This window comes from Alternaria hordeiaustralica (assembly GCF_023758085.1).
Source record: "Alternaria hordeiaustralica strain BMP 2776 chromosome Unknown scaffold_19, whole genome shotgun sequence".
Classification (NCBI taxonomy): Eukaryota; Fungi; Ascomycota; class Dothideomycetes; order Pleosporales; family Pleosporaceae; genus Alternaria; species Alternaria hordeiaustralica.
Genome location: NW_026056791.1, coordinates 211,511 through 229,610, shown reverse-complemented (window position 1 = coordinate 229,610; position 18,100 = coordinate 211,511). Strand labels below are relative to the sequence as shown.

General features: G+C 53.7%; 5 protein-coding genes across 5 annotated transcripts; 3 read left to right on the top strand and 2 right to left on the bottom strand.

Annotated features, from left to right (window-relative positions):
- Positions 1 to 421: 421 nt before the first annotated feature.
- On the bottom strand, positions 422 to 3,357 carry J4E84_007981 (uncharacterized protein; the record flags this gene model as incomplete). The annotated part of the gene is made up of 3 exons (XM_049390559.1): positions 422 to 2,298; positions 2,531 to 2,707; positions 2,844 to 3,357. 3 exons carry the CDS (start codon positions 3,355 to 3,357, stop codon positions 422 to 424), a joined length of 2,568 nt encoding a protein of 855 aa, XP_049241660.1.
- Positions 3,358 to 4,219: 862 nt separating this feature from the next.
- On the bottom strand, positions 4,220 to 6,973 carry J4E84_007980 (uncharacterized protein; the record flags this gene model as incomplete). The annotated part of the gene is made up of 3 exons (XM_049390558.1): positions 4,220 to 5,719; positions 5,908 to 6,699; positions 6,749 to 6,973. 3 exons carry the CDS (start codon positions 6,971 to 6,973, stop codon positions 4,220 to 4,222), a joined length of 2,517 nt encoding a protein of 838 aa, XP_049241659.1.
- A 1,428-nt stretch (positions 6,974 to 8,401) lies between these two features.
- J4E84_007979 (uncharacterized protein) lies at positions 8,402 to 9,284 on the top strand (the record flags this gene model as incomplete). The annotated part of the gene is made up of 2 exons (XM_049390557.1): positions 8,402 to 8,408; positions 8,680 to 9,284. The coding sequence occupies 2 exons, from the start codon at positions 8,402 to 8,404 to the stop codon at positions 9,282 to 9,284; spliced, it is 612 nt and encodes a 203-aa protein (XP_049241658.1).
- A 3,714-nt stretch (positions 9,285 to 12,998) lies between these two features.
- On the top strand, positions 12,999 to 13,651 carry SCD1 (Scytalone dehydratase; the record flags this gene model as incomplete). Its single annotated transcript, XM_049390556.1, has 3 exons — positions 12,999 to 13,035; positions 13,082 to 13,137; positions 13,187 to 13,651. 3 exons carry the CDS (start codon positions 12,999 to 13,001, stop codon positions 13,649 to 13,651), a joined length of 558 nt encoding a protein of 185 aa, XP_049241657.1.
- Positions 13,652 to 15,210: 1,559 nt separating this feature from the next.
- On the top strand, positions 15,211 to 17,505 carry J4E84_007977 (uncharacterized protein; the record flags this gene model as incomplete). The annotated part of the gene is made up of 6 exons (XM_049390555.1): positions 15,211 to 15,410; positions 15,489 to 15,623; positions 15,678 to 15,818; positions 15,873 to 16,644; positions 17,159 to 17,178; positions 17,265 to 17,505. The coding sequence occupies 6 exons, from the start codon at positions 15,211 to 15,213 to the stop codon at positions 17,503 to 17,505; spliced, it is 1,509 nt and encodes a 502-aa protein (XP_049241656.1).
- Between the last annotated feature and the right edge of the window lie 595 nt (positions 17,506 to 18,100).

Genomic DNA, 18,100 nt, shown 5'->3' with positions numbered 1-18,100 from the left:
ACATGTGCATATCTTGTCTATTTTAGGTTTGTATGCAGGTTGATCGGCTGTGCAGCGTAAGGAACGCCCTATCGACCGTTTAATGCCTGTGCCGGGAGTCTGACGCCATTGCCGTTGCTAGCGTGTAGTTTTGAGCGGCTCGGGTGTGTCTGTCAGATGCATGCGTCAGTGGGTCGACCATGTTTCATGTATCTTCGCGGCGTCAAAGGGATCGGAGAAACTAAGGGCTGTTGTGCGTGCAGGACACGAGCATTCTGTGATCAGTGTGTCGAGACATGTCGTACGAGATAGGTATCAAATTTCGCCAGCGTGAGACCTCTATTCTCTTTCGATAATCTACCTAATCCTAATCTACATGATACATATGTAACCAACATAAAGTCATTTCATCGTAAGCGGCCTCAAGGGGGCCGACCGAGGTCTAATAACCTCTTCCTGTTTGGTCTCTCTCAACTAGACCCGGCACACCGTAGTCTGGACCGTGTGTCTGCTCTTCCAAGTGTTCTGTCCCATGAACGGCACCACTACCCATGTCGTCTTGGAATGGGCTTTGAAGCCCGTGCAAAACCCAAAAGGTGTGATTCGCGTTGGGGAAGATACCCGCCACTGAGTCCTGTCTTTGACCGACTTGTTGATATGGGTCATGGCCATGAACAGCGCCTTGATTTGGTGCTACCTGAGCATGGCCATCATGACTCAGGTAAGGGCGGTACTGTTCTGCTGCGTTCTCGAGGTGCGAAACGAGTTGCGCGTGCTGCCAGTTGGGTTTGGCCGAATAGCAAGCTGCATTGGTGGGATAGTGCAGATCGTTGTTTGCATCCACTGGAATCAGCTGTCCATGTTCGCCGACAGCAAGCCCCATGGTTGCGAGCTCATCGTGCTCCAGTCCAGCAAGCGTATGCAATCCCTCATGTCCAGTGCTTTGGCTAAGGAAGCCTCCATATACCTGGGGGTTGCTCACAGGTTCGAAGTCGCCTCGGATAGCCATGTGTCCGGCATTGAAGTTGAAGTCGTTGCCTTGTGTGTTCGGCGATGCGATGCCTGGAGTACGTGATTGTGCAAAGCTTCCGCCGGAGAACTCAGTGGTAGTAGTGGCCACCGAGGTGTCGAGGTGGTCTGGATCTGGTTGCATTGATTCGAGAACATCGACGGAAAGATGTGATGGCAAGTACGCATGGTGAGGCTCAGTCTCGTATGAGTGGTGGCTTATATGTGTATGTGCCAAGTCCAATGGTAGCTGTGCAGTTTGGTAATAAGGCGTCGCAACTGTATGTGTAGACGTTGGTATGGCCAGAGTACGCTTGGGAACATCTTCCGTATCTTCCGAATCTTCAGTCTTGGGTATCGCCTCATAACAATGTCTTTCTCCTGCAGCTGACCGATGATCAGCGAACTTCACGGAACGCCACTCAATGTTGCCAACTTCTGCAGATTCACTCGTCTGCTGGAACCTCCAAAGAACTGTAGCGAGGCATCGGACCTCGCCTGTGTTAGCAACAACACCATATATGTACTGTATTGCTGCCAGGTGTTGAAGCGGTTCTTTGACAATTCCCTCGCTCCTGTGCGTCAGATTCTGGTTCTCCCTCACATGCCTCGCCCATGGCTCCGTCGTAAATTGCACGCATAGGACACCTTGAGAGCCTTGGGGGTCTCGCCGATATTCGCAAGTGGATCGCGTTTCTTCACGGTTATGCCTAGTGCGGTCAAATTGCGGGTTGATTGCGTTCTCGCCGCTGTTGTAAAATCGCGTCATGCATTCGACATAGTCGTATCTTGACAAATCGGAATGCGAGTGAAGATCGAAGATGATGGTTAGGTCGACATCTGGCGGCACCTCTGTCATCAAGGCAGTAGATGCGGTAGCGACCAACACTTTCCGACCGTTCTCCATCCATTCCTCGGTCTCGGATCGGAGGAAGTCAAACTCGCGGTATTGATGGCGCCAAGAGGCAAGATCTACAACATCCGAGCTATCGAGCCTGCCTTGCGATTGTGATTGAGCCAAACAGTGCATAGGCTGATGATCACCCTCAAGGAGGATCTTGAAGCCCGTGACTGCGAATGAAGAAGACAGCGCATCAGAATCCGGGCCGGAACCCAGGGCGAGGTCGGATTGTGGGCCGCTACAATGCGGCAAAACGTGCGGCGAGGAGGTACTGGAATCGGATTTGGTAACAGACTCTGTGCGCTGCGCATGTTGGCGGCCATGCAGCTGTGACGAATAGGATGATCGGGCGGATGTATTCGTAGATCGGCGCTTAGAGACGTCCTCAGGTGTGGCCATGTAGAGTAGGACTGTCGTGCAGGTTAGTCTCATTTTGGTAGTCCCTAGCGGAACCCTCTCAATCACACCAGGAATAGCAACCGCAAAGCCGCCGCCACTGCCTTCTAGAAGAACTTTGGAAGATAGGAATGCTCTGACGACTTGAAACCGGATCGACGCATGCGGGACCGCTGCCCCGATGTTATGGGCGAATGAGAAGAGGCTGATGCCGATGGTTACACGATGTACGAGACGGGCACTCACCAGCAGGAACACCTCTGAGCTTGTCCTTGAGGACCTGGAGATGGCTGGAAACCTGTTTGCGGTCGCGTCTGATACCGGTGTCTCTGTAAATAGAATCCTGGATCAGCTCATTCCGCCCTCGCTGGGTGCCTTCGAGCATGTATTTCTTCCTTCCCATTGGCGGCCATCGTACGAGTGCTGTAGAGTGTTTGTCAGATGTTGGGCTGGAATCGTGAAGCTGCGTAACCATAGGTGGTGGGAGAATAGAAGTGGAAAACGCAGGTAGTGAGACAGACGTACTGCGAGATGAGGTGTAATGAAAATGAAAACTTACCCGTCCAGAAGGCTTGTTCTAAGAAGTCAGGCCAGACAGTCTTGTCCTTCTCTTGCTGTAGTCCCTGTGCCTTTCTCTTTTCCTGCTCTTTTCTCTCTGCAGCGTCTCTCGCGACGACTTCGGCCGGTGTAAGAGCTGGTTGCTTTTCGCGATATGTCTGGTACTTTTCTGACCGTTGAAGTAGCTTGTATAGTCGCCCGAGCTCGCATCTGATCTGTTTCTCTGACCTCTCGACGCCGAAGCCGGCCAATCCGATGTGTTGTGCGTGTACATTGCCGGTGTAATAGTTTCCTGTGGCGACGCTCCGCTGTGCGTGAGAGCTGTCGGAGGGGCTGAGACTGCTTCTTTGTCCCACTTGTGGCGAGGCTGTACTGCTATGAGTGTTGTGAGACTGCGCAGCGTAACGCTCCTGGAGGACGTCTCGATGTTGTGGCGATCCATCGACCGGAGTACCTTCCAAGAGGGGAATGTCCGCCGACAGCCTGGACAAGGGCTGGGGTGACTGGACCTGCATGGCGGCTATGGCATGCAAACCTCAGAATATGAAACCAGCGATGATAAGTATGGATGAGACTTGAAGTACAAAGCAATGAATGTTGAGCAGTTGAAGCAACGAGTGTGGTGAATGAAGACGAGAATGTAGCTGGGTATGCGGCGAGGTTTGCAGATGATTGCATTGATAAAGTATGGTCCAGATGACGGGCCCTAGGCAGGAGGACTACATGATAGGCACGTAGGCCATAGCACCGACCGTAGGGTGCAATACGACTTCCGCTAGCCGGAAATTGATAGAGGGGCCAGTCATCGGGGTGACAGTCCAGTACCACAAGATTAAGATTGGAGTGCGTCGTGCCTTCATCATGGCCTCCAAAAAGTCCCAGTTCGACTTTTGGCCATTGATCACATCTCTCGTGAAACCTTTGCTGTTGTAATGGTAAATGTAGCGTGGTTAGCAGAGTGATCAAGGGCATGGAGTCAAACTGCCATCTGTTCGACAGTCACCTGATTGGCCATAGGCGAACAGAGCCATCACGGACTGCTCAAAGCAAGGATAGAGGTCAGTGTCCGCAAACAACAAACTACGTCAAGTCTGCATGATCGACAAACGTCTCGTTCATGGCTTCTTTACTCCCTTTGGAGTAGTCTGAAACGCCGTGTGGTGGCCATGCCCATTGATGCAATCCACTGGCGATATACCCTGTCGAAGCTTAGAAAACGGTGTTCTAGATATAGCGTCGTGCAGCAGGTCAAAGCACCCCTACTACTTCCTACGGACCGCGGCAAAGGGCGGCCTAGCTTGTGTGGCCGGGGAGCAAGGGATGGCGTCAAGGTATGACGGTGTCGCGCGCGCAACTCCTATCGGAATACTCTTGCGCTCAGTCGTCTAGATCATCGGTGCCTGCAACGTTAAACTTCTTGCGACCACCTTCTGTGAGGCGTTGCAAGGCGACCTTGTTGGCCTGTGCTCCCACCTTCTGTTGCATCTTCTCCAGCTCCTTCTCTGGATCATCAGACTCCGTCTCAGCAAATGCAAGGACCAGGCGACGGCCCAACAGATGTGTGTTCTTCAATGCGTTCATGGCGTTGACAGCATCGCGTTTGGTGGTGAACTCTGCGAAACCGAAACCACGTGAGGAAGCGTCGAACTTCTTGGGTACTCGAACGGATCGAAGCTGACCGTAAGGAGTGAACAGAGCACGAACATCCTTTTTGCTGGCTTCGAACGGCAAGTTCTTGATGAGAATCTTCGTGCTGGCCGCCTTCTTTGCTGCATCCTCGTTGCGGCGTTCTTCGGCGGCATCGGCGCCCTTGTGGGAAGCTTTGATGAGAAGCTTGTGCCCTTCGAGATCATGTCCGTCCATGGCTCGCAAAGCTGCAGTCGCAGTTTCGGGACTGTTGAACTCGACGAAACCAAAGCCCATGGACAGCACGCCTCGCTTGGGGTCGGTCTTGGTCTTCACAGTGGCACTCCGGAAACCTGCGAGGGGTTTGAACGCCTCCGTGAGACGCTCAGTTGTGGTGGAGAAGTTCAAGTTGCGCACGTACAAAGTGGCAGTGTTTGTTGCCTCTGGCTCAGGGTCGTCCACCAGCAGGTCAGTTGCAGAAAGCTTCACGCCAGGCTGTGAGGACTGCAAAGGCTGGGCGGACGGCGTGGTCTGCACAAAGTTGGTTGCGACACCTTCCTTGAACAGATCCTTGGGGGCCTTCTCCAGGTACAGAATTGAGTCTTTCATCTTCCTATACGACAGCGACATGAATGCAGTCTTTGCTTCCGCAACGTTCGAGAACTCGACAATAGCTGTCATACCGGTCGGCGGCATCAGGAATTTGGTCACTTTGCCGTGTTCCTCGAACAGTTTGCGGAGCTCATCAGCCGTCACGGTATGAGGTACGTTCTTGACGAGGATAGCCAAATCACCTTTGGCGCTGCGTTGGAAGGCCTCCAGGTCGACGCCATGCTGCGCAAAGTACGACTTGGTCTCCTGGATGATGTGTGTCTCGGCATGCGCTTGCCTGACTGCAGCGTCTGACGAAGTAGGGTCGAGCAGTTCGCCCTTGCTGATGCCCATGCGACTTGCGATGGTGGACATGACTGCATCAGCATTAAGGTAGAGCGAGTTCCAATTGAACGTGGCCTTGACTGCCTGTTGTTTCCTTCTGATCTCCTTTTGCTTCTTGAGAGGCAGCTTGGAGATCTCGTAGTCGTCGAGCTTGGTATCTTTCTTCGCTTTCGCGGAGATGATGTGAAGGAGACGTCCCTGGAAGATGGTGTTGTCGTTGTCAAGGTAAGCTTCCACTGCATCGCTCGGGTTCTGGAATTGCACGAAGGCGAAACCTTTACCCTTGCCATCTGCCTTCTTCAACGGCACATGAACCTGTCGTAGTCAGCAACTATTCGTACAAGTGTACGTTTATCAACAAGGAGTGGTTGCCGCTATCAGATAAGAAAGACATCTACTAAAATACTTTCCAAGGTAACCTCAGGTGCCGAAGCATCAGTTGTCCCTATCTTGATGTTCATCATTGCATGGGCGGGTAAAGAAAGAGATATTTGATGACTTACTTCCTCAAGAGCTCCGTGCTTGGAGAACTGTTCCTTAATCTCATCCTCTGTCACCTCGTAGTGCAGGTTTCTGAGGTATAGTCGACCAGTCTCGCGGATCTTGTCCTCCTCGTCAGGCGCGGCAGCAGTATCGGTCTGCTCTTCCGCCGGGGATTGTGGCTCTGGCTGTGCGTCGGCAACGGCGGCTGAAGGCTCAGCAGGTGCGCGTGGTTGGGCAGCTGGCTTTGGTGTTACAGCGACAGGAGCCGTGCTAGCTGATGGCATTTCATCGTCTTCCACGAGCTCCAAAACCCTGTTTGTTCTCGACCGCAGCCAGTCCTCATCCGTGACAGGTCCTTGTTCGATGGCTGGCGCTACTTGTACGTCCTCCATCGCATCGCCAGCTTCTCCAGCTCCTGGTTGAGGCACTGCTGCGCTTGCTTCAGCAGGTGTGGGCTGAGGGGCTGCAGGGGCTGGCGCGGTCGCAGGCTCTTCAGCAATCTTTGGCTTCTTCGAGATGATTTGATATTCATCGTCGCTCTCGTCCTCTGGTACAGCAATCGCCGGTACAGCCTCTTCAGCGGCTGCGGCAGGTGCTTCATTGAGCTGGGTATCGCCATTGGCCCATATGCTGGTCTTAGACGGCGGCTGATAGACCTCCAAGAACTCCTTCAGCTTCGGGTCCTGCTCGGCTTCCTCTCGTTTTCGCTTGAGGTCGTTCTCTTGCCGTTCCGGTCGGTACTCGTCGGTTACTGGGGCGCTCTTCTCGAGTTTCTGCTGCCGCCGTGACTTTGGCAGTTCCTTGTCGGCGATCTGCGCATGTTAGCCCCGCTTGTCGCCATTGTGGTCGCAAAGTACATACAGGTCGCGCAATCTCTGCGTAGATCTTGGTGAGCTTGATGAAGGTCTTGTTGAAGTACTTGACAGCCTTTGCAGCATCTTCGGGCGTCTTGTAGCCAACATAGCCGATGCGTCGGTGGTTGAAGAACTTTACGTCAGTGATGGGAAACTTGGCAAAGTGTTTCCGCACGTCATCCTCGGTGAAGTGAGAGGGCAAATTCCTCACGAAGATGCGTGACGACTCCATGCTGTAAGAGTCTTGCCTGCCCGGGTTGTGGTGTCGTGGGAGGAGTAGTGGATGTCAGTGTCGCGTTCTGAAGAGAAAAGTGAACGACGCATGGGCCGGCAGCCCACTAGCGCGCATTAGGCTCACGGGGAAGGCCCGAGCGCAGACCGCCGCGAGCGCCTGCTCAAACATCATGACAAGGCCCTGGACAAGCCTCACTCAACCACGCGCATTATAAGAGCTCGCCTACTTTGAAGGAAGCTACACCAAACCACTCAACCTTTGATACACATACAGATCAACACCATGGCCAGCGACAAGTCAGATGCCCACAAGCAGGATGGTAAGACCCCTTGTTCCTGTCAACACGTCTGCCAAAGTACAAGCTAATGCAGTATGTAGCTCAAATCAAGTCCGCAGACATGGTACGGGATAGCTAGGCTGCTGCTTCCGGATTCATATTGACATGTGTGACAGAGCGACGAGATGCAACAAGAGGCCATTGAAGTTGGTAAGTCAACTGCTTTCGACATACCTCGACGGATACGCTGACATGTTGTAGCACAAACGGCTATGGAGCAGTTCACTATCGAGAAGGTGGGACTTCACTATCCGCTCAGGCCGAGACCATTTTAGGGCCGTACTGACTTTCGCCTTGTAGGACATTGCCCAGTACATCAAGAAAGAGGTAAGATCACACCCAGGGCTGTTGGAAGCGCGCGCTAATGTCTCCGCAGTTCGACAGCCGGAAGGGTGCCACATGGCACTGCATCGTCGGCCGCAACTTTGGAAGCTTTGTCACGCATGGTAAGCTGGACTATTGTACTAGCACCTTTCATACAATGATGACTGACTGGACTACAGAGACGAAGCATTTCATCTACTTCTACCTCGGCCACTGTGCTATCTTGCTTTTCAAGACTCAGTAGACGAATGCGACTGGACCAAGGCGCCCGTGACCTCTAGAGTCTCATCCATCCTCTCTACTCAGGTTCTTGTGGGGCCAGCATTAGGTCTCTTTCCAGATGGGGAGACGCTGCCTCACTCTCACAGTGTGGATATTTCCTTCAATGGAGGTCTATGGGCTCTGCGGTTCATCGGCGTTGGCATGCGAAGGATAATGAAGGGCTTGTACTATCCTACTCTTAATGACTGTCACGAGTCTCTTTCCCACAAGAGTGGCTTTAGAGGCTGCCGCTCGATACCATAATGAAGAGTTGATGCTCAAACCCCATTAGCTATTCGTAATGTGCCTCGCGATTCTGATCAGGTGACTAACATCCACTGCGAATCACGATGCAGGCGCAGCAGTCCTCTTCAGGTAAGAGCTAGCCGTCGATCAACTCCTCGGCCACATCCAACCCTGGAGGTCATCACCGCATGCCGACAATACAATCCGACTCTTGGGCTCTTCTAAATGCGATGATTACCGTACCAGAGAATCAACACATGTGGGGTGCGTACGTGGAGATGTACATGTGATAGCCGCCGCGCTGGCGGACTTAGCCGCTAGCCCCCAGGCCAAGTGTGGCTGAGACGCATCGATGATGACGCAGCTTCCTCGGCGCCAATGGCCTTCTACCAGCGGCCAGAAACCCGCGCCTCCCATCGCAATACATTTCAGACGATTCTACTTCTTTCCAGACAAACTTCCCAATACCATTCAACCTCAATACCACGCGCTATTACATCCACGAGTAGCATATACGAACAACAACCATCGGCAGAACGCGTAGCATCCGTACCACTTGTCGCACGCGCATCGTTCCACCAGCCCGACCGCGAAGAGACACCCGCCCCCAAATCGGGAAATACACGTATCACAACGAGTACTGCGCTACACGCGCACATAACCCGCGACCATGTTCTTCTTCTTTACTTGCGGAACACACAGTACGTCTACCCATCCTCCATCCTCTCCTCCCTCCTCTCACTCCCAAACGTCCTACTCCCAGCCCTATCAGTACCCGTCACTAACATCTTCCTAGCATTCACCTCCCGCCTCGCCGGCACCGAAAACCTCACGCTCCAATGCCAAAACTGCGGCAACAACACCGGCCGCGTAATGAAGCGCTGGGAATGGTTTACCTTCTGCTTCATCCCCGTTATCCCATTCAGCCTCAAGCCACGCAAAGAAGTGGGGTGCCACGTCTGCAATTTCTGGCAGGATATCAAGTATCGGCCGGAACTGGCGCATCTTGCCAATGCGGGTAAGCCGCAGGAGGGTGGTGCGGCTATGCCGATGAATGGGTATGGAGGACAGGGTCCGCCGGGTGGTGGTGCACCGCCGGGTTATGGCCCGCCGCCGCAGGGGGTGCCGCAGTATAAGTAGCTGAGGGGAGGGAGAGAGCATGTGTGGAGTTGAGGGGTGTGTGGTGTGGCGTTTGGGGGTGAGGCCTGGGGATGGCTTGGTGCATTGGGGTGATACCAACGGAGTGCGGAGAAGAGCGAACGCTTCGTTTCGTGGCTTTGGACTATTCTGTTTTGCATTTGGCGTTTGGGCATCCTCGTTATCCTGATACCACCCTACCTCTTTTACGTCGCCTTCAATCGAATCGTTCTTGTTATCTAAACCAGCAAAGCATCCGTTTCTTGGTGTCACTTGACATGGCCTTATATGATTCAGATGATTTGAAGGACGCTTGACGTGAACACGCATGGGTGTATGCGTGTATGACGGTTGAGGATATGATGTTTGCTGTGGAGGTGCTATTCTGTGTGCGTCGTTTCTTGGTACTCCCGTTCTATTCTAAACTACTCGTAGTTTCGACTATAATGTGAGAGTGACCATTTCGCGCCTCTATGTGACGCTTGAGCCGAAGCGTTCTCGTACCAACGTGTTCGCGTGTCTGTGGTCCGACTAGACAATGTGAAGTGTTTCTTCTTCGCCCATCAGAAGGTCATCAATTGCGGAGCTGTTCAGTATGTGGAGTTGCATCCTACCAATTCGCTCGTAAATGTGCTCCTCGGGGTCCAAAGATCGCAAGATGAGAAGCTGGTACTCCCCCAGCGAGCCCCAAAAGAATGTTTGAGCCACCAACAGCGTCTTGACACGCTCACCTAGAGCCATGGGTGTGCTATGAGGCTTCGTACTGTTTGCACTTTCCGGCCAACAGTCTTCCCACGTTGCTTGCTCAATATACTTCCACACGGGATCGTCTGGATACTTCACTCGCCGGTATGATCCCGTGGTAGATTGATAGGAACCTTCGAGATCTTGCCGGAGACATCGACTTCGTAGGGTGATCTTTGCTGAGAGAATCTCTCCAAACCCATCCTCGCCCGCAGGTACGATGTGTGCAGTAACGAACTCGCATAGAGCTTTAAGCTCTACTCGGGGTCCAAAAGTGAGAGGACCTATAATGGATGCCCAAGACCATGACGGAGCTCGCCACTTCGGTGGCCTGGTTACTTCTTCTGGGAACTCCACTAACCATAGCAAGTCGGAGATTATGCTACTTTCCCACAGGCCGGCGATGTATGGCGACTTCTTGTACTGATACATTTGCTTGCTTAGTCCTTGTAGGGCTGGGAAGACGTCTCTTTCGAATGTTAAATCCATACGATTGTATGCCTGGATAACTGGGTACCATAAATCTGGTCCGTCTCTGGAACCAGTTTGGGATGCCTGTGTATATTTTTGTGGGCTGCGTACGTTCTCGTAGGCATCAAAGTAGTCGTCTATGAACGAGCATTCGCACACCGTTTCGGCTCGGCATCCCCAAACGAGCTCTTCGTCCGTGAAGGTAATCATTCTTCGCGAGAGCAAGCATTCTTGTAAAGTCCATCCACGCCGTAACAAGGGAAGTGTGTTCGTAAGCCATGCTTCCCCCCGCAATTGAGGCCGAATATGCACCTCTAGTCTCGAGCCATCTGGATCGCAATACGGATACGCAGTAGAAGAGCGTTCGGGAGTTTGTCGAAAACATCCAATCGTTGGACCATCCGCGGCAGCTGCAGCAAGCGTAAGAGCAGCGCCAGAGTAAATTTGTGCCATCTTGCTTCCTTCGATGCGCCAATCCTCGTCACTGTCTTGTTGGATGCACAGTGAATCTATCCACAGATATCGATAGCCCAACTGGAAGGTGAAGGAGATGGATTCCTGGAAAGTACGGGGAAGTTCGTGCCAGGGGATATTTTGCTTAAATTTGTCCACGCTAGAAGTAGTGGTCTGAATCATGCTGCCCTTGCCCCAGCAATGGCTCAGGCAAACATAGGGTTCAACTTCCCCCTTAGACTCATAAAGCTTGACAGAATCGGGGCCTTGGATCTCGATGACGCGAGAAGGCAGCTTTAAGTTGGTGCCTCTGCACGCTTCGTGGTTCTCCTCGCAATCTCGCAACCATGCAAGAGCGCGTTCGATGGCGTGTCCAGATCCGGTGTTTGGGTATACTTCAAGCTCGCGAGGCAGGTGCGGCACCCGCCATGGTTGAGGTTGGGACAGATGCAGAGGACTGCCTCCACCCAAATTGCCGTTCCCAAACACGTCTTTTGGGACAAATACTTCCCATGCTTGCTCTTGGAAATAAATGGTCCAGCGCGTGTTTTTCTGCTGCCACCTTGCAAAATCCCAGTAACCCAATGATTTATTTATTCCACTGCTTAGAGAGCAGACTTTCAATATACCGGATAGTATCATGCATCCAGCACAACCTTCTTCGACAGATAGCACTAAATCTGAAAAGCGGATTTCCGCACCTTTTGGAGGCCAGAGATTATTGAGGCATACTGTGCAGGTCTCCGCTCTGGCATATGCGGCTTTGATATGGTCGTAGTCTGAAGAAGTTTTCGGGTTATCGTCCATAATCCACCAACATGGTGGATCCCAGTGCACCATCCGCTCTAGCGAGTCACCGCCCGGATCCTGATTAGAGGCGGGCTCTTCCACATCAGAGACCGATTCCGCCACATAAGATTCAGAAGCTTCCATGGTGATGCGAACGCCAAAGCGTAAGCGTGCGTGAGAGTCGTGAACGCACTCCTGTTACAGATTTGCCAGTAGGCGCAACGCTGAGCTGGGCATCGAAGGAACTTTTCAGGAAAGGTGGACCGCGCAAAAAAAAGCTGAAGAACGATGTCGAAGAAACTAATGTACGAAATACGTGTCCAGAAAGACAACTGCAGCGATTGCTTATCTGGCCTGTGAAGAGAGGGGTCAGGCAGCAGGCACACACGCGCCACATGTTAGGGGCTGAGAGGCGTGTCGCAAGCCAATCAGTCTGCCCGGAGCGAGAAGCATCCTAGTCTGACAGTCCTGGAGAAAGACAGAGAACTGATGCACCTCATACGTGAAAAATACTGAACAGGTCTGCAGGCTACATTTAGCTCAAACCTCGCAACGTAGGTGACCTAACGTCAACGTAGGCTCTCAGCTGTTTAGTCTTTCCTAGGTTGGCGTGGATGGGTGAAGCTGTATATCCTCACTTCACTCACTAGAGCAGAATCGGATGTAGCATAGTTGATTAGGCGTGAGTATCAATTGATGGTACCAATTGGTTCGTCGCAACTCAGTCGATTCGTGGAGCATAGGATGCAACGGTATGTCAACCGGCTAGTATCAAAAGACGACAAAACGAAACGAACGCGCAACGGCCTGCGACTGCTAAATCTGGAGATGAAGGAAGTTTGAAGCCACGGCGCACCATCGGAAGGTTTGGTGTTTCAGTGGCCCGTGCGCCTTCTTTCTCCCGCGAGGGGTCGCGGCAGCAACTGCCCTGCAGCACATCTTCGACGTAACTCCACTATCCTAGTGTAGAAACATGTCGGCAGTGTCGAAACATAGGGACCTCCGAGTCCAGGAATGTACTCGGCCCCGTTTCGCGACCGCTGGCACCGCACCGGCAGTCTCGAGTATGCGGATGGCGGAACCCCGTTGGGCGGGGACCCGAAGCCAAACGTCGCAGAAGAGGACGCAAATAGAAGTGCTGGAATATGGAGCACGACAGATATAAAGACGAAGGGAACGAAGGGAGGAGATATAATTGCAATACCATACTATAACAGTAACACTTTCGCCTCCCAGAACTACCAGAAACAAAAAGTCATCATGTTTGAGAAGAACGAATTGAAGCCGACGTTCGATGGTTGGTCCTCTCTGCGGTCTCTTGCGAGCATGACTAACAAGCTCAGACGTTATGGGTTGCCAGTCGGCGTGCTATGAGTGGGCAGACAGCTACGATAGCAAGGTCGGTCGACATGCACCGCTGCTCAGCGATAATCACTTACACATCGCAGGACTGGAACCGTCTGAGCAAATGCATCGCCCCCACATTGAAGATCGACTACCGATCCTTCCTCGACAAGATCTGGGAAGCCATGCCTGCAGACGAGTTCGTCGCCATGGCCTCGGACCCCAACGTACTAGGCAACCCTCTCCTCAAGACACAGCACTTCATCGGCGGCACGCGGTGGGAGAAGACTGCAGAGGACGAGATTACCGGGTACCACCAGCTCCGTGTGCCCCATCAGAGGTACACCGATGAGTCCCGCACCAAGGTTGCCGTCAAGGGCCATGCCCACAGCTTCAACACGCACTGGTACAAGAAGATCGATGGCGAGTGGAAGTTTGCTGGACTGAACCCGGATATCAGATGGTTCGAGTACGACTTCGACAAGGTGTTTGCCGAGGGCCGTGAGCAGCTGGGCGAGGCCAAGGCTGCTGCTGGCATCCCAGAGAAGGTCCCTGGCCAGGCGATGTAGGATAGGATAGGAATCTGCTTACTAAGATACCACTACGAATGATAGAAGACATTACAACATTGTATTTGATATTCCTCAGTCTGGTGTACGTGTTCCAAGCGCACAACGGTCGTGATATGTGTCTGTCGAGCTGGTTGGATGCAGGCCTCAGCGGCCGGCCGTCTAGCTGCAGGCGGTGGGACCACTGAGAGAGGATGGAGGGGCCCATTTGGGTACAGGTGTGTGATTCGACCGGCGCAAAACTGCGCGGCGTGAGTACAGAGTCCAGCGATGCGGCGCGAGCATGGGTGAGATATGGATTGGAAAGGCTGCAGACTGCAGAGGCTCTCGGTGAGGCACCGCCCCGCACATTGCGAAAGCCCGGTGACGACTTCTGGCTGCAAGTCATCTACGCGGCCAGGGGTGGGTCGCCTATTAATAACGCAGAGCAGATCGCACGCAGCCGGCACCGTTCTTCATCTGGTCGATGCCAGCGTGGCAGCCGTGTTGAGCCTCTGTAGCGAGATGCGATGGGCCACTCGCAATGGAGCCGCTTCATCCTTGGGTCGCGCAATCCTTGTATCGATCGAAAGCTTAAACCTGCACTGGTCTACGCCATCCGCGTCCCCAGGTTCGCGCAGTCATCGCTACCAAAACCAAGCGAAGTAAATCCTAGCGGATTCTCGGCGCCGTACATCATCTGCAGTTCTTCGCTCTTCTACCGACCCCGCCCACCGACCGACCTTCCTCCCACACTGCCCAACACTCGCCGTCGTCGATCGTCTTTCCTCTCCGATTTCTCGCGTTTGTGGTGTTTGGATCTCATCTGCTTCTCCAGTTCGCCGGTGTCCTTGAGATTTTTCGGTATGTATATCTCATGAGCAATTTTCATCTCGTCTTGGCGGGCCGCCCACTGCACAATTTCGTGCACCGGGGCATGGGAGCTGCGGACTGCACAATCAATTCGGCCACCGCCCGTCTGCTACGCGATGTGCGTCCATCGCCTACTGACGTCGTCGTCTGCACGGACTTGGTCGCGCGGCCTGCAGCAGCGCGGCCACCAGCCCGAGCCAGCGTCGCGCATCCCGACGCGCTCTCACTGCCGTGGGTGTTGCGAGCACCTGTCGTGACATGGGCCTCGTGCGCCCGCCGCATGTGATGCCTGACATGAAAACTACGGTACTGACCCGCCCACTCAGATTTCGTTCGAGCTTCCTCACGGTCACTCCTTCGCTCTCCCTCACCCACACCCACTCCTTCGTGCGCGACCTGGAGTTACTGTCGCCGCTTTTCCCGACTATCTCCTAGCCGTGTTCCTTGGCCTGTACTCTCTACTGCCTCCGCGACTGCAGTGATAGAAGGAGCCGGATCTAATCGGTAAGTGCAGCCTGCCACCCTTCCAGCTCCTTCACCCTGCTCCCGCTGCCTGACCTCCTGCGCGCACACTCACCGGAACTAACAATTGCTTTTTCGGCGCAGACTATATAAACGACGCTACGGTTCTCTATCATAATTAGAGCTCATACCCTTACTCCCCACCTCCGTTAGCTCAATCGACTACCCCGCTTGATCTATCAGTCATGTCTTTCAACAACAGCTACGGCGACCAATTCCAAGGCCAGCCCCAGGGCGACATGAACAACCAGACCCCGCAGCCCGGCGACATGGGTCAGCCCATGGACGCTTCCGGCAACGGCTTCCCACCCCAGGGCAACATGGGCCCGCCAGGCAGCGCTGGTGGTGACGGCCAAGGCCAGGGCGCGGGCAAGACGACTCTCTGGTGAGTCTGCGGACGCACCCGAGTTGCGAGTTGCGCATCTCAGATGGCGATATGCGCGCTCGGGTGACTTTTTACTAGGTGGGGCATATCGATGCTAACACAACGCAGGATGGGTGAACTCGAGCCCTGGATCGACGAGAACTTCGTGCGCAGCATCTGGTACAACATGGGCGAGACTGTCAACGTCAAGATGATCCGCGACAAGTTCTCCGGGTAAGCACGGAATTCACACAGGAAAAAGTCTCCAGGCTAACTACCGCATAGCAGCAATGCTGGATATTGCTTCGTCGACTTCGCGAGCCCTGATGCTGCGTCCAAGGCCCTTAGCCTCAACGGCCAACTCATCCCCAACTCCAACCGCCCGTTCAAGCTGAACTGGGCCTCTGGCGGTGGTCTTGCTGACAGGAGGCAAGTCTCACCCGGCTATCCACATACGACAGTGATCACTAACGACTCGAACAGCCGCGATGAGCGTGGTCCCGAATTCAGCATCTTCGTCGGAGACTTGGGCCCCGAGGTCACCGAGTTCGTCCTCGTACAACTCTTCCAGAACAAGTACCAGTCCACCAAGTCCGCCAAGATCATGTCCGACCCTATCAGTGGTATGTCGCGCGGCTACGGTTTTGTCCGGTTCGCTAGCGAGGAGGACCAGCAAAAGGCCCTCACTGAGATGCAAGGCGTCTACTGCGGCAACCGCCCCATGCGTATCTCCACCGCCACACCCAAGAACAAGAGCGGTGGTCCCGGAGGTCCCGGCGGAATGGGCGGCATGCCCCAAGGCGGCGGCGGCCCCGGTATGGGCATGTACTCGATGGGCGCTCCTCCCATGGGTGGCTACTACGGTGCTCCCCAGCCGATGAACCAGTTTACTGACCCGAACAACACTACCGTCTTCGTCGGCGGTCTGTCCGGCTACGTCACCGAGGACGAGCTCCGCTCTTTCTTCCAGGGCTTTGGCGAGATTACATACGTCAAGATTCCCCCAGGCAAGGGTTGCGGCTTCGTTCAGTTCGTTCAGCGCCACGCTGCCGAGATGGCCATCAACCAGATGCAAGGCTACCCCATCGGTAACTCTCGCGTCCGTCTTAGTTGGGGTAGGTCCCAGAACAACTCCGGTCCAGCCGGCACCCCTTACCGCCCTGCACCACCTCCACCAGTTCCCTTCGGCCCAGGTATGGGTATGCCCCCGCAACACCCCTACGGCGGTGGCGGTGGCTACGGCCCGATGATGAAGGTAAGTCAACAAGACATGTTGCGGTTTTGTGTCTGATGCTAACTCGACTGTAGTAAGCGCATTCTTTCCCTCTGTATTGCTTGCACGGCGCTTCTGTCATGGTTCATCCCGTTGGCTTACTGCAACGATCCCTTTCATGACTCGGCATGACGAATTTCGAGCGATTTGGTCTTTAGTTCTATAACGGGCGGTTCTCCAAAAGTTCTCGACTTCTTCTCACGACACTCATCTTGCTGGAGGGCCATAGAAGGGAGTCTTTGTATAACAGGCCATCTATTCTCCCATTCGGGCTTTCTTTCTAAGCGTGCCACTCATCTTTCTGGGAGCATAGGGATGTAGCTAGTCATGCATGGGCCGGATGCTGCTTTCTCTCGACTTGCCTTTTCTTCACGATTGTGCGCTGCTCCTTGCAGGATTGGCCATCATTTCCAATCACACGATTCTTCTATTTCTGCGTGTTTGGTTGCGTGCTTGCTTGCTGGCTTGGTTGATTCGTCTAACGTTCTGTTCCAAGTGCCTTGTAGTATTTCCTTTGTTAGTTTGTCGTTGGTTCTATTAGCACGCGCAGAGTCTACCACCTCGTTACCCTCCTTAGACATCTTGCTAACGTCATTGTGTAGCAACTTTCCCGTCCAGGCTGGCCAGCCTTCCCCTTACCCGCCGTCGATGAACGCAAGCCTCGGTGGTCAGCGACCCGGCAGTCAGAACGCTCCTACGGGCAACCCTGCCGGCCAGAACGGCACTCCCACGTTCAACAACTACCGTTTCACCCCCACCCAGCCCAACGGCCCCAACAGCCCCGGCTTCGGCTCGCCCGACTTTGGCGGTGCCTTCTCGCAGCAATTCCCTCCACCGCAGTAACTGCGCATCGTACGCTCTCGCATTGGTTATACGCATATCAGATACTGTTTTGCCGCTTTAGCAAGGAGTTCTTGGGGCATGAAACTTCATTATCACGACGTGGCTATATTCTTTAACTGGGGAATGAAGGCATAATGCTTTAGCGAGGCGTCTGGCGAACAAGAATTATATGGTATACCCATGCAGCAAGAGAAGGCGTCAAGAGTCTGTTTCATTTCTATCGTGGCGGGAGGTTCGCGTCTTTGCTAGAAGATTGCACTTCTTTTGAGGTTTTGCGTTGAGTTGCTGCGTGCGCTGTGGGTATTTCGGGAGATGTCTATCGAAAGAAACGTCGCAGACTGATGGTTAGTGGGTTCTAGTACAAGGTCGCTGCAAAGGTCCATGGAGGGTACATCACAGACTGACGGACAGTGAGTTTTTAGTAGAAGGGCTTTCTGAGAGATGCTACATGAGCATGCGGCAACATGCGTTTTGATCTAGTCATGCCCATCTTATACAATTTACACTTCATCGCATTTGCAAGAACCTTTGACGATGTGAGTTGCCTCGCGCCATGACGTTGCGCCGCGATAATCGTGCCTTCCTCATCACTGGA